Here is a 15,288-nt window from a genome sequence, read left to right on the forward strand (position 1 = left end):
ATATCACTTCTCGGTTTCGTTTCCTCTTCCAGTTTTTTTATACAGCAGTGTTTTTCACCATCTACTGATGCGGTGAGAAGTGTGCTAGGGTTCAACTGACCACAATTCTCGATTGTAATGTGTGACTGTGAAAGCAGAATGCCTACATATGAAAGTTGTCTAGCATGAGTTAAATAAGATAAGTTTTCTTGTAAAGTAAGTAAGTAAACTTTATTTATTAAGCGCTTTTCACAGACAGGCAATCACAAAGCGCTGTACACAAATATTAAAATATTAAAATAAACAATAAAATCAATAGACATTATATACAATGTAAAAGATCAAATGTAGATAATGTAAAAAAATATAAAATATGTAGATCAACAAAAGGCTTGTTTGAACAGAAGAGTTTTTAACTGTTTTTTAAAAGAATCCACAGAGTCAAGCAAACGTAATTGTAGTGGTAAACTGTTCCACAGCCTTGGTGCAACAGACTGAAAGGCTCTGTCCCCTTGTAGCAAGATGGAGGTTACAGCGTGAGGAACTTCAGCTGATTTTTTAACTGCCTCTGCTGCAGCGGCACAAGCTTGTACACATGTTGGTAAACCGGAGGCGACTGAGTCTAATTTGCAGGAATAGAATGCAAGTGGGCGTTGTTTTTCCCCGAAAGCTTGCGTTAGAACGGCTTTCATATAACTGGCCACGCCGTCAACATGCAAATAAAAAGTTTTTTCATAGTCTGGCAATGCTAAAACTATGCGCGTCTGCAATGCAAGTTTTAGATCATTAAATGCTTTTTCTGCTTCTGGTGTCCATTCTATTTTATCTTTCAGTGCTAGATTTTTTCCATAAATTAAGTTTTGCAATGGTTCAGCTAACAGAGCATATTCAGGTATCCAGCATCTGCAAAAATTGCAGAGACCTAAATAACTTATCATTTGTTGTTTTGTAAGTGGTTTTGGAGCATTCTGCACTGCTAGTTTTCTGCTGTCTAACAGTGTTCTGCCTTCTCCTGTAAGCTTATGTCCGAGGTACGTGACCTCTTTGCTCCACAACTGTAACTTGTGTTGTGAGACTTTGTGACCTTGCTCTGCTAGATGTTGCAACACTGTCAGTGTGTTGCGTGTCTCCTGTGTGTTTATCCTGGGCTCAGGATAAAGCCCAAGCTCGTCAGGCAGAGTTGGAACTTCGCAGGTTTGAAGCAGAGACAGAAAAGGTGTTAAAGCTGAAAAAGTTGGAGCTGGAGTTGCAGATTGAAAGGGAGGTCAGACTGCGTCAGTTGGAGTTACAGGCACAGACTTCAAGAAGTACTACTACTCAACCTAGTTCTGCAAATTCATCTGTTGGTGAAACAACCTCCTCCCCTGTAAACCCAGGTGGTTTCAATGTGAGTAAAAACATTGTGTTGGTACCTCCATTTCGTGAATCAGAAGTTGATACATATTTCAATGTGTTTGAACGTGTTGCTGCCTCATTGCACTGGCCGAGAGAAGTTTGGCCATTGCTTCTTCAGTGCAAATTGGTAGGCAAAGCACAAGAAGTCTGTTCTGCTTTGTCTTTGGAAGAAAGTTTGAAATATGATGTAGTGAAGTCTGCTATCCTTGCTGCTTATGAACTTGTTCCCGAAGCGTATAGGCAACGCTTTCGCAATCACAAAAGAACAGCAAATCAGACTTTTGTAGAGTTTGCTCGTGAAAAAGCTACTCTTTTTGATAGATGGATAACAGCAAGTAAAGTTCCTGACTACAACTCCTTACGTGAACTGATACTGCTGGAAGAGTTCAAAAATGGCCTGCCAGAATGCATTGTTGTACACCTTAATGAACAGAAGGTTTCCACTTTGAAAGAAGCAGCTGTGATAGCTGATGAATTTGTGCTGACTCATAAAACTGTTTTTGTGCAGAAACGTGAAGTTACCACCAGAGAACCTCCCCCACGAAAGGATCCTTCAAGCCCACGACAGACTTTTGCTCCAAGGACTGAAAGGGAATGTTTCTATTGTCATAAACTTGGTCATGTTGTTGTTGAATGTCCCGCTTTGAAGCACAAGAACCAGTCACCAAAAGGAGTAGGCTTAATTAATACCAGTCCATTAGCGGCTCGAAGGACCAATTAAATGTCAGAGATTTACAGTTATCAAACAGTCAGGTGAATAAACAACACTGAGACACTTGGAGACGGTTAACGTGCTGCACGGGTGAGGGCTCAGAGAGGACTCACACCGAGCTGCAGTAGTTGTTTATTATTTATAGCAGGGTGAAACAAGCATAGCAGTTTCTTCTAATTTTGCATATGTGTGTGTGTGTGTGTGTGTGTGTGTGTGTGTGTGTCTAAGTTCGTATAAATGTCATAGGGTGAACTTCCTCTTTCTATAAACAGAGCGAGTAGTACATTTTGTTCTTTTCCTATTAAGAGTAAAATATGAACATATACTTTAATGCAACATAAAACTCATAAAAGCGTTTCTTCTTTAACAACTGTCCTTTCAGCTTTAGCTCCTAATTTATTCATTATTTATGGATGTAGCACAGCAGCCGTCTCTTGATTAACACATGGAGGGCTCGGGATCTGATGGTGTCGTCTCCCTAATTTGCCCACTCAGTAAATCTCACTCATGGCCAAGAAATTGAAATAAACCTTGTTTCCCTGCTGGATAGTGATCCACTGTAACTCTGCTCCTCCTTCCTGTTTAGGATTTCTGTGGCTGAAGTAAAATTCCCTCCATCCATCACTTATCCCAGCTAACCCAAAGTGAAATAAAGTTTTGCTGGTCTTAAAAAAGCATTACAATAATGGGCATTACCAATGCAAACTGAATGATACAGAAGATGAAAGAAGAGACTTTGATCAGTTAATAAAGCTCATGATCTGGATTCATTGTGGCTGCTACACAGATACTTCTGGGTCACTTCTCTCAGTTAGGAACCTTCCTCACCAAACTGACTGTTGGACCACACCCCTGGTTTCATGAGAAATTGTTTCAGCCATGATTTCTCTTCCTGTATTTCAGAGTAAAGACTGAAGTGACAAATGGAAGCATGTTTAAAAAACACAATGTGAGAGAGACGTTGAGGTCCTTAGAAGTTACCCTGGGTTTTTCTGTCACCCTGCTAGATGTTACACACCTTGTTATTGGACTGATTTCTACTGCTGGACTACTCCTGCGGAGAGTAACAATACTCTTACTAATTAGCTCCCTTTCACAGCTTTGGGGATATTTATTTTTGTGTTTGCAGCGCTGTGAGCCAGAACAGCGAGAGAAAAATCTGCAACAGCGACGAGCCGAATGCTTACGTGAATCGCAGCAGCTGCACATGTGCTACGCTGAATTAGAGGATATCTTTGCTCTGGATTTCTATTTCTACTTTTTCATTTCTATATGATTCTTCTTGCATCTAAACAAAGATGATTCAATTTGCTAAATGTTGATGGCTCTTCGTGCTCAGGTGTAAATGAGGCGTAATATTTGCTCTTGGTTTGGTTCTCCTGTACAGAACCTTGCAGTACAACAGAAACCTAAAAACATTATTTGTAGTTGTTATTCTTAGTTGTTCTGCTGCCTAAATACCACAGGGTCTGATTATGAAGTTATTGAGCTGCACATACGTTACGACCTGCTTAAGTTCGAGGTCACAGCGTCTGTAGAGCAGCTGGAACATAATGAAGTCTACAAGGTTAAAGTTTTCTCTTCAGTTATTGTTCTTTCTGCTGCTTGGTTTGATGGATCTGAGAGCTTTTGTTTTTATTATTGTTATTATAATTATCATTAATATTTTACTCTCTAGAAGCTTTAAAATAGTGTTTGTGTTTGAAAAAATTGATTTAAGAATTGAACAGAAACATCTGTCCTTCTTGTGGGGATAGGTTAATTGGATAATCCAAATTGTCACTAGGGTCACAGGGTCTTACATAAAATTAGTGATGCAGCTGTGCACTGAGCACCTTTCCAATGTTCCTTCCTCAGATGAGTCCAGCTGCTGAACACATTAACATCTGTATGTAAATGTAGCCGAGAACCAACCTGAGCACTGCTGGGAAAATACAAAGGCAACCATCAAAGTGCTGTATTATCTTATTTATTCTGAATGTTGACTTAGATCCACACCACGATTTATGAAACTATAGAACTAAAATAACAACAATCGTCTGCTTCTTTAAAATTTCTTTCATTACATCAAACCAGTGAAAACTGAAAAAAACAAAGAGCTGTTAGCATGTTTAGACCAACTTTGAGACAGAGACTGTAAAGTTCTGCACTTTAAATCCTGCCTGTGTTCCTGCAAATGATTCACACTGAAAGTATCTTAGTTTAGTATTGAGTGAGCCACAAAGCAGCCTGATAGCTTTAAAACAGTAAAAGTAAATGAAATTGACAGTTTCAGTGTAGCTGGATCTATTATTGGGGGGTCATGACCCCCGTAACCCCGCCTGGTCCTGAGGTCAAATCCACCATCTTTGTTTCAGTGCTTCATGTTCTCCCGTGTTTGTGTGCGTCCTCTCCGGTACTCCGGCTTCCTCCCACAGTCCAAACACATGCAGTTAGTGGGGTCAGGTTAGCTGTGAGTGGTTGTGTCTCTGTGTTATTCCACCTTAATAAATGACTTCCTGTTAGCATGAAGTGCTTCTGTAGGACTGATGTCATTTTCATGGTTGGATCATTTAAATGAAGCTGGACTCAGATGCAGTAAATAAGCTGATTGATCATTAATGAATAAAGCTGGTCAAACACATCACGTGGACACATGTGATTGTGTGTTGTAGTATTGATCCCAATGCTGGTATCAGTCCTGGATCAATAACACTGGATGGATGCGTTCAGCATGGAGCCCCTGAGCTGTGTTACAGACAAACATGGAAACTGACAGGTCTGTGTCATTCACAGTCTGTAACACTTCTAAACAACAGAGGCTGACCCAAGTGCCTCAGAGCCAGGCACGCTCACATCACAGCTCTCTAAATAAGCCACTTTCAAAATAAGAGCTGAAAGCTGTGTTTGCTTGTGTTAGCTTATTATTGTGGAGACTAACATTCAGTGATCATGTGTTCAGACTCATAATGATTACTCTCAGAAATCCTGATCTTTGTATTTACTGTGTGTTGGATCAATAACTGAGATTCATGGTATCACACAGCTGTGCTGCTGCTGATGTCAGCACATCTGGAACAATACGAGGTATCTGCTACCAGACTGAGCAGGACGTGAGACCTGTGGACTGTTTAAAGCTGTCCCTCCACAGCTCACTCAGACCTGATCCACACCTCAGTGATATTCTCTGACTTCCTCAGTAGAGACAGAAACCATTCAGATCTGGGACCATCAGCTGACTGATGATGTCACACAGACTGTGTTTTTCAGGAACAGTGATTCTGATGTGAGCCTGCTAGCTGACAGCAGACCTGATGAAAGCACATGTTCACATCTGTGAGGACAGACTGGACTCTTTGACTGCACCTTGGTTCTCCTCAGAGGTCTGTACAGGAGCATGTCCACCCCCACTGAAGATCTCAGTCACTGTGAAACATAGAAAGCTGCTTGTGTGGCCTCTGCCTCACATGTAGATACAGCTACAGGTTTCTCTGTCAGTCAGACTGAAACAGTGTCCTGATGCTGCATCATTCAGCTCTGTGCCCCAGTCAGCATCACTGGGAGCTACCAGTGTTTCTGCCCTTTTCCTGTAACACTACACTCAGCACAGGCTCAGCTGGTATCCAGTGTTGGACTTTGGCTTCAGCTGCTGTGATAGATCCTCTAACATAGATCAGCTCTGCTACATGTTGTTAGATAAGTGCAGCTGCTGTCATGTCCTGATGTTTCTCTGGCTCAGCAGCTTCTCCATCAGAGGTTCACATGGAGCTGATCCAGTATCTCCAGTAACTGTGTTCTGTGCCTCACTGGTTCATCCTTCTGTCTGTGTGACGTCAGTCAGATGTTGAAGTTAAACTCTGTAATCTTCACTGTGTCACAGAGTTCAGTGAGTCCCGTTATTCACAGTATCAATCAGATCATCAGAGAACAGCTGATCAGCAATCAGTGGTGCCAACAGCGCCTCCTGTGGTGAGAGGATGCAATAATGCAATGTAGCATTTTTCCACTCAACACTTGCAGTCATGGAAACTGTCTGTTGGATCTGTGTGACGTTGCTTTCTTGGTTAGAGTTCCTCACAAATGTCCAGATGATTCTTCTAATGAGGCGTCGACCATGTTTGCAGCTCTTTGGAAGAAAACGTCGCCCTTTGCCATCCTTACTTTTCTTTGACTTCTTCAAATGCAGCTGAACTCCAGCTGGTATTTTCTTGGACTTTGCAGCTGTTTCTGGTCATCAGTTCATTCCTGCAAACCTCTGAAGCTGAACAACAATGATGCTGCATTGCTGGCTGATCCCAAAAGGTTGATTCTGTTCATCTGGACCTTTTCAGAAACGTTTGCTCACTGATCAGGTGACTTCTTCAGTCTCAGCTGACTGCAGCTTTACAAGCTTACAAACAGCACATTTGCACAATGACTGAAAGCAGCAGCACCTGATATATATGATACTAATATAATACATATACATATATAATCCATACTAATGATGAAGGAACTGAGCTCACAGTCCATTGTTCATTCAGTGAACTACTCAGTTTATTTTGGGCCTCAGAAATGCTCACTCTGTTTGTACATCACTGTCAGCAATAGACTCATTCTGCTGTGTGGACAGGAACACATGTGACATCACTTCCTGTTTGTTTGTGACTGAAGAGGAAAAAGTTTACAAGGAATCATTTAGAAGAGTTTCAAACATCAACTGATTGAATCCATGAATCTGAAAACGTGTTTGTGAGTGAAAGAGACAGACATGTACAGACTGAACTATCTGTTCAACAGTCAGAGTGTTTCTGTAACAGGAGACACTCTTTACACTCCACTCAGCACAGGGACACTGAGGAACCACGAGAGACACTAAACCCAGGATAAAGAGTTTGAGTGAATGTGGTGTTGAAGGTGTGGAGGTGGATCAGAGTGTCAGAGGAGACTCTGTAGAAGGACAGAGTGCCAGCAGGACAGTCCACATACACTGCTGCTCTGTTAGAGACAGAGGAGGAGGAGGAGGAGGAGGAGGAGAGGGATGTTTTTATCTTATTGTGCCAGACAGAACGAGGACCATCATCAGAGCAGCTCAGACTCCAGGACTGATCATTGTATCCAAACAAACAGTCATCACTGCCTCCTTTCCTTCTGATGCTTCTGTAACTCACTGATATATAAACGTCTCCTCTCCACTCGACCTCCCAGTAACAGCGACCAGTCAGACCATTTCTACACAGCAGCTGAGGATAAAAACCATCAAATCTGTCTGGATGATCAGGATATGACTGAACCTTCCTCACACGTGTCACCTTCCTGTTGTTGTCAGACAGTTGGAGCTTTGTGTGTACTGTGTTTGTGTCGATTGTGAGTTGACAGGAATCTGATGGAGAGAACAAACACAATCCAGCTGCAGTTATTGATCCATCATCTGTTCATTGATTGACACTTTGATGATGACTCCTGACATGATGAAGATGGTTGAATGTGTGCTGCTTTGTTTTCATGAATCCCATTAAAAACACACTTACACTTCCTCAGACCTGGTCTCAACCATCGGACTCCAGCAGGCTCCACCCTGAAAGGAGGAGGGGGGTCAGAGCAGCACAGTCAGCATGCACACATGGACATTACATGGCTCTCACACACACACTGTTACACACTGAGCTCAAAGCTCGGCTCCACTGTTTTATTCAAAGAAATCTACATTTATTTATCAGCACATTTAAAAACAGCTTGAGCCAAAGTGCTGCACAGAGTAGAGAGAAAATAGGAAACATACACAGTAATGACTATAAAGACTGGTCAGGATTGAAAGCTACAGAGTACAAATGTGTTTCCAACCGGCTTTTAAAAATGTCCAGTGTTGGTGACGACCTGATGTGAAGGGCGACTGTTCCAGAGTTTGGCTGCAGCCATCGATAAAGCTCACCTCTGTTTTTACGTCTAGTTCTGGTCAGAAGCTGCTTATCTGCAGACCTGAGGGCTCCACTTGGATTCTTTTGTTAAAGAGAGATAAGATGCAGCCAATCCATTCACAGATTTAAAGACAACCAGATCTGGAAGTGGATTCTACCACGTACTGGTAACCAGTGGAAAAAGCTGGTGATGGGTCGTCTAGCACAGACCCACCGCTGGAACCAGACAATTGATGAGGGAGAGAACTGTGACAGCGCCGTTCCTTCACTTGACCTCAGTCGCTCTCGTCTGCTCCCTCGTAACACTGCTCTTTATTGAGCTTACATGAATATGCACAAGTTCATTATGACGTCTTACACAGGTATGAACAAAGAGTACCAGTCTGTGCATAGTGTGTGTCTGTGTGTGTGTGTGTGTGTGTGTGTGTCTGTGCATAGTGTGCGTGCGCGTGTGTGTGTGTGTGTGTGTGTGTGTTCCAGATGTGACCCTGTGACCCCAAAGCTGGTGCTAAGAGTCCAGCGGTCCCCCTAACAAAGGGCTCTTATACTTAACCAGACACAGAGTAGGTGTCCTCCTACACCAGGGGTCTCAAACTCGCGGCCCGCGGGCCAATTGCGGCCTGCCGGACGATAGTTTTTGGCCCCACCTTAATATGAAAATGTAATGTTAGTTTGATAATGTATGACACTTTACAGTGTTGTGGGCGGAGCTGAATTAACCCACCAATCAGGGTGGGATATGGATCTCAGGGGACACCAGCCGGGCTTGATGCAAGCAGGGAAACATTTCTCAATGAGTCAAAGTTCCAGCAGCGTTGCCCTGGAGTGTTTCTTTCTTTCCTGTGCCTGGCTGGCTTCCTCCTTTCTATTGGGCAAACGCCGACATTCGCCCCAGCGCGCTGCGTTCACAACACTTCAAAAAAAGTTGTTTTTTTAAGTTGCTGCCCAGCGGGACATTATACGTATATAGATTTATACACACGTCAGTGGGATTTAAAGTTATTTTTCCACAGAGAGAGATCTCATATTAACTCTCACAGTGATGCGTAGGCGGCGGGATAAAAGAAAAGTCATGAACTCAATGCAGCCCAATTTAGTCTGCAGTCACATAGCGACACCTGTTCATCGGCAACAACAGTCCCCGGTAACCCGGACTAATTATAGGGTCGCACCGTAATTTGTGGCTCGATGTTTTTATTTGCATCACTGTGTTTGCATTGCAGCAAACATGAACATTACATATATTTCAATATAATGTAAAAGCAGTCAAAACAACTAACATCAGAAACAGCTGATGTTATTTGTTATATGTCACGGTGTCATTTCCGCTTCTTTCTCCTGTAACAACAGCCCGGCGCCGTGAGCAGTCGCCTTTTTTGCGCTCGCTATCCCTGCACTTTCTACCATCTGCAAACGCCACGGTGTTCGTGTCGTCATGAAAGACATGAACATCGAGCGTAAAAACAAAGGAGACTGCTACCGGCTTTTTATCTGCCGATCGCCGTGCTACGGTTGCAAGAAAAAGAAGCAGAAATGACGTTCTCTACACGTTGAGACGTTCCCCGTCCGTCGGCTAAACGCTTGATTGAAACTTCAATGCGACAGTGACACCAAGTAGAATTATAAATGTCACATAGCCCCAAACATGTCTTTTTCAAAGCCTGCGGTGAAGAGAAAGGTTGGTGATGAGCACCGACAATTTCAGGAAAAGTGGGAAATGCAATATTTCTTTGTTGAGCACAGGGGCACCCCGACCTGTCTTATTTGCACAGAGAAAGTTGCGCTGCACAAGGAATACAATTTGAAACGTCATTACACAACTAGACATGCTGAGCTGGATGCAGAATACCAGGGAGACGAGAGAGCGAACCGGGTTGCCAGTCTTAAAACAGATCTACTGAGGCAGCAAGATTTCTCCAAGAAAGCAACCAAAGAGAATAATGCAGCAGTCGGAGCCACGTGGTTAGTGAGATGATTGCTAAAGCAGGGAAGCCATTCACAGAAGGTGCATTTGTCTAAAAGTGCATATTGCAGGCTGCAAATATAGTCTGTCCGGGAAAGAAAGGTCAGTTTAGCAACATCAGCCTTTCTGCCAACACCGCAGCAGATCGCATTTCTGACCTGTCAAGTGACATTTATGACCAACTGTGTGAGAAAGCCAAATGTTTCAGTGTATACTCAGTCGCTCTTGATGAGACCACAGACATCACCGACACTGCCCAGCTCCCAATGTATGTCCGTGGTGTTGATGACAGTTTTGAAGTGATGGAGGAGCTGCTCACAGTAATTCCAATGCATGGCCAGACCACCGCTCAGCAGATATTTACAAGCTGTGTGATGCCATTGAGAATGTTGGTTTGCCATGGAAGAGGTTTGTTGGAATAACAACAGATGGAGCGCCATCAATGACAGGGAGGGAAAATGGACTGGTGGCACAAAACAAACTGGAAGAGGAAGGCGTGGAGGAGGCCATTGCTCTGCACTGCATCATCCATCAGCAGGTCCTTTGCAGCAAATGCCTGAAGTTTGACAATGTGATGTCTATTGTTGTGAAATGCATCAACCAAATCAGATCCAGGGGCTTAAAGCACCGAAGGTTCTGTGCTTTTTTAGAGGAAATGGAGTCAGAATATGGGGATGTGCTCGACTTCACTGAGGTACGTTGGCTCAGCAGGGGAAATGTATTAAAGAGACTTTTTGAGTTGAGAGCAGAAGTGAAGCCTTCATGGAGAAGGATGGAGTTAGTGTTCCTGTGCTAACTGATCCCAAATGGCTCATGGACTCAGCTTTTCTTGTTGATATGACACATGAGCTTAATGTACTGAACAAGACGTTACAAGGCCAGGGGCAACTTGTCAGTGCTGCCTATGACAACGTGAGAGCATTCTCCACAAAACTGGCGCTCTGGAAAGCTCAGCTCTCTCAGACAAACCTTTGCCATTTCCCAGCATGCAAGGCACTCGTGGATGCAGGCACACCATTCAGTGCTGACGAGTATGTTGATGTCATTTTGAGGCTACAGGAGGAATTTGATCACAGATTTGCTGACTTCAAGACACACAGAGCCACCTTTCACATTTTTGCGGACCCCTTCTCCTTTGATGTGCAAGATGCCCCTTCTGTGCTTCAAATGGAGCTCATTGAGCTGCAGTGCAACTCTGAACTCAAAGCAAAGTTCAGGGAGGTGAGTGGAAAAGCAGAGAAGCTTGGACAATTTTTGAGAGACTTGAGCCCTAGTTTCCCTCGGCTTTCCCGAATGTTCAAGCGGACCATGTGCCTTTTTGGTAGCACATACTTGTGCCAAAAGCTCTTCTCCACTTTGAACTTCAATAAGTCCAAGTACAGGTCCAGACTTACGGATGATCATCTTCAAGACATACTGAGGGTCGCAACTGCTTCCTCCCTCAGGCCAAATCTGGCCAAATCTATTACAGATTGATTTATTTTCTTATTAATTCTTAATTTGTTTATTTATTTTTCATATTTTGTGTTAAAAAATAAAAATAAAGAGATTTGAGAAGATTGGAATTTTTTAACCATGCCCTTCTTGTGGAAAACCTAATGCGGCCCAGCCTCACCCAGACTCTGCCTGCAGCGGCCCCCAGCTAAATTGAGTTTGAGACCCCTGTCCTACACCATAAATCAGTAAGAGAGGGTACGACCTCTCTCATGGCCCCAAGTGGTGTGTGCATGCCAGAGCACTCTGGAAGGCACACAGAGTCTTTACAGACTACTAAGGATCAAACCTCTATCATCATGCAATCGATTATACAACTCTAAGCATATATGAGTAAATATTTCTAAGCATAAATGACAATCAACAATATAAACCTTACAGCTGGTTTTAATAATCAGAATTCATTTGTTTCTCAAATGAGAAAGAGCTATCGAGAAACATTCCTAAATCTTTAGTTCTGAACTTTTCCAGTGGGCCAAGGTCAACATTATCTGCTAATGCTAAATAGGCTGCCGTTATTAACTAATGCTAATTTGATGTGAATTAGCATCATGCACTAATGCTAACACTTACTTTTTAACAATGTGAGTAGCTAACGCTAACACTATTTCCCTTAACTTTATAACAATGTGAACAGCTAATGCTAACACTCTCTTCCCTAGCATTACAACAATCTGAGCTGCTAATGCTAAGTAGGCCGCCATTAGCACCTACGTCTAATTTAAGGCAAATACACATTAGAACCTAATGCTCATATCGTTTTCCTTTGCTTTATAACAATGTGAGCAGCTACTGCCAAATAGCATTAGCTAATAACAGCAGTCAAATTTAATGCAAGTTAGCATTATTTGCATTATAACGATGTGAGGAGTTTATGCAAAGTATGCTGCCATTAGCGGCTAATTCTAATTAGGGGTGAATAATTATTAGTAGCTAATGCTAATATCGTTTTCTCTTCCCTTTTAACAATGTGAACAGCTAGTGCTAGGTAGGCTGATGCTAGCAGCTAATGCTAATTTGACGTGAATTAGCATTATATTAGTGAGGAGTTAATGCTAAGTAGGCTGCCATTAGTGGCTAATGCTAATTTTAGATGAAAAAGCATTAGCAGCTAATGCTCAGATTGTTTTCCTTTGCTTTATAAGAATGACAGCAGCTAATGATACGAAGTCTACCATTATTAACTATTGTTAATTTGATGTAAATTAGCATTATCCGATAATGGTAACCCTTTTCCCCTGCATTATAACGATGTCAGGAGTTAATGCTAACTAGGCTGCCATTAGGGGCTAACTCTAATTAGGTGAATAATTATTAGCAGCTAATGCTAATATTGTTTTCCCTTCCCTTTTAACAATGTGAGCAGCTAATGCTAATTTGATGTGAATTAGCATTATATTAGTGAGCAGTTAATGCTAAGTAGGCTGCCATTATTAACTAATGCTACTTTGACGTGAATTAGCATTATGTGCTAATACTAATACTGTTTTCCCTTACTTTTTAACAATGTGAGCGGCTAATTCTAAGTACGCTCTTGTAAATAGCATTATTCAATAATGCTAACACTGTTTTCTCTTACTTATTAAAAATGATAGTAGCTAATACTAATACTCTTTTCCGTTGGGTAACAACGATGTGAGGAGTTAATGCCAAGTAGGCTGCTTTTAGAGGCTTATTCTAATTAGGGCTGAATAATTATTAGTAGTTAATGCTAATACCGTTTTCTCTTTCCTTATAACAATATGAGCAGCTAATGCTAATTTGATGTGAATTAGCATTATATTAGTGAGGAGCTAATGCTAAGTAGGCTACCATTAGCAACTAAAGCTAATTTGAGGTAAATAAGCATTAGTAGCTTATGCTAATAACCTTTTCTCTTGTGTTATACTGATGTGAGATGTTAATGCTAAATAGGCTTCCATGAGTGACTCCTTTCCCTTGCATTATAAAGATGTGAACAGTTTATGCTAAGTAAGCTGCCATTAGCAGCTAATGCTAATACTGTTTTCCCTTTCTTTATACAACTTGAGCAGCTATTGCTAAGTAGGCCACTTTTCTCTGCTAAGGATTTGTGTGACCATGATGGAAACTCTGATAAGCTAATGCTGCTAAGCTAATGCTGTTTATGGGCCCTGTTAGAATCAATATTTCATTCTCATTCTGTTGTTTGAGAACAATAACAGAAAAATGTGCACTTGAGAACAAATTTATTGTGAATTCAGCTGTGAATGTACAGTTTGTCGTTATTTAAGCTTCCATTTCCAAATGTTAGCTGACACTTTATTAGGTACACTGGTATCTATATCAGGTATACCTGTGACCTAAATGTTCCTGCAAACAGACTCCTTGGAGACCCCTACATAAATATCCATGAACTATCCAGCTAGACTAGTGTGTCTGTCCCTGAAAATATTCCTGCATGTGTGATTGTTCATGTGTCATCTGCAGGAAACAAACAGGAAGTGAGTGAAAGACACGGGAAATGTTTCCAGCTTTTCCTCCTCTATCAGATTTTAAGATAAGATAACCTTTATTAGTCCCACACGTGGGAAATTTGTTAGAGAGATACCTGGAGATATTTTCTCTCCATACCTGAGAGTGTCCAGTCTCCAGCCTGGATCCTTCAGTCCAGCCGACAACAGCTTCATTCCTGAGTAACCTGGATGATTGTAGCTCAGGTCCAGCTCTCTCAGATGGGAGGGGTTGGAGCTCAGAGCTGAGGCCAGAGAAGTACAGCATTCCTCTGTGATCAGACAGCCTGACAGACTGCAGACACACAAAACAACAATCTATCTGTCAACAGTTGTTTTCTCTTTGTCACAATAACATCTATCCATCCGTTGTAACTTTATTTATAAGTGACAATACCCAACAGACAACAACAGTCATCTGAAGCTGTTTAACAGTGTAAGGTAAGAGCCTCCACTGTGAGCAGCACTTGGTGATGGTGGGAAGAAGAACTCCCTTTGACACAAAGATCCTCCCAGTGAAAACAGGCTCCAGGAGGAGCATCTACCATGACTGGTTGCAGGGTGAGGGGAAAGAGAAGAGATGAGCTCAGAGAGACAAGAACAAAACAGAGAGACAAAAGTTAAGGACATGCAGTAGTGACATATAAAAGCATCAGGAGTGAAAAGAGGGGAGAAGAAAGCAGAGCATCATGGGAAGTCCACCAACAGCCTGAGCCTATAGCATCATAACTAAGGGATGGTTCAGGGTCACCTGATCCAGCTCGAACTATAAGTTTTATCAAAAAGGAAAGTTTGAAGCTGATCGTCAAAGTAGAGAGGGTGTCTGTCTCCTGAACTCAAACTGGGAGCTGCTGCCACACCCAGTCCAACATAGCCAGGCTTTCTTTGCTGCTTTGACAAAACCTCAAATCCCAGTCAGAGATGATGAGCATCATCACAGTGATGATCATTTCTCTGTAACCCAGGCTTTCTGCTTCAGGATCTGTGCACGCTCACAGAACAAGGAGACCTTTAAACATCTTTTTTTTTTTTTTTTTTTTTTTTTTTTGGAAGTGACATCAGAAACAGCAGCATGTGACATCACGTGATGGCGGAGCTTCAGTTCATCCTTTGTCATCCTTTTTTTTTTTTTTTTTTTTAATAGGACAGGGGGAAAGAATGAAAGAAAGAGGGGGAGAGGAAGAAAGAAAACCAAAGGGGAGAAGAGACGGTGAGAAGGGGGGGAAGAGAGAAAAAAAAAAAAAAAAAACTCCTGGGTCACCTGAAGAGAAAGAAAAACAAAAAAAACAGGGGAGACAGCAAACAACAAAGAGCAACATAATAATAATTAAAAAAAAAAGCACCATCACAATAAACTAGCTAGTTACTAAATAATAAACGATATTGTGCAGCACGCAA

General features: G+C 42.0%; 2 protein-coding genes across 2 annotated transcripts in view; one reads left to right on the top strand and one right to left on the bottom strand.

Annotated features, from left to right (window-relative positions):
• The window catches only part of LOC113011595 (NACHT, LRR and PYD domains-containing protein 3-like), a 604,422-nt gene that overhangs the window by 284,643 nt on the left and 304,491 nt on the right, over positions 1-15,288 (top strand). The gene's annotated exons all lie outside the window — the stretch shown is intronic.
• LOC113018054 (NACHT, LRR and PYD domains-containing protein 3-like) overlaps positions 6,580-15,288 on the bottom strand; it is a 32,779-nt gene continuing 24,070 nt past the window's right edge. Inside the window, exons 10-12 of the mRNA XM_080296964.1 lie at positions 14,012-14,185; positions 7,576-7,622; positions 6,580-7,427 (exon numbers count right to left, since the gene is read on the bottom strand). Of these exons, the coding sequence (XP_080153090.1) occupies positions 6,886-7,427; positions 7,576-7,622; positions 14,012-14,185 (763 nt within the window). The 3' untranslated portion in view covers positions 6,580-6,885. The remainder of the gene's footprint in view (positions 7,428-7,575; positions 7,623-14,011; positions 14,186-15,288) is intronic.

The sequence above is a fragment of the Astatotilapia calliptera genome, chromosome 3 (genome assembly GCF_964374335.1).
Source record: "Astatotilapia calliptera chromosome 3, fAstCal68.1, whole genome shotgun sequence".
Taxonomy (NCBI): domain Eukaryota; kingdom Metazoa; phylum Chordata; class Actinopteri; order Cichliformes; family Cichlidae; genus Astatotilapia; species Astatotilapia calliptera.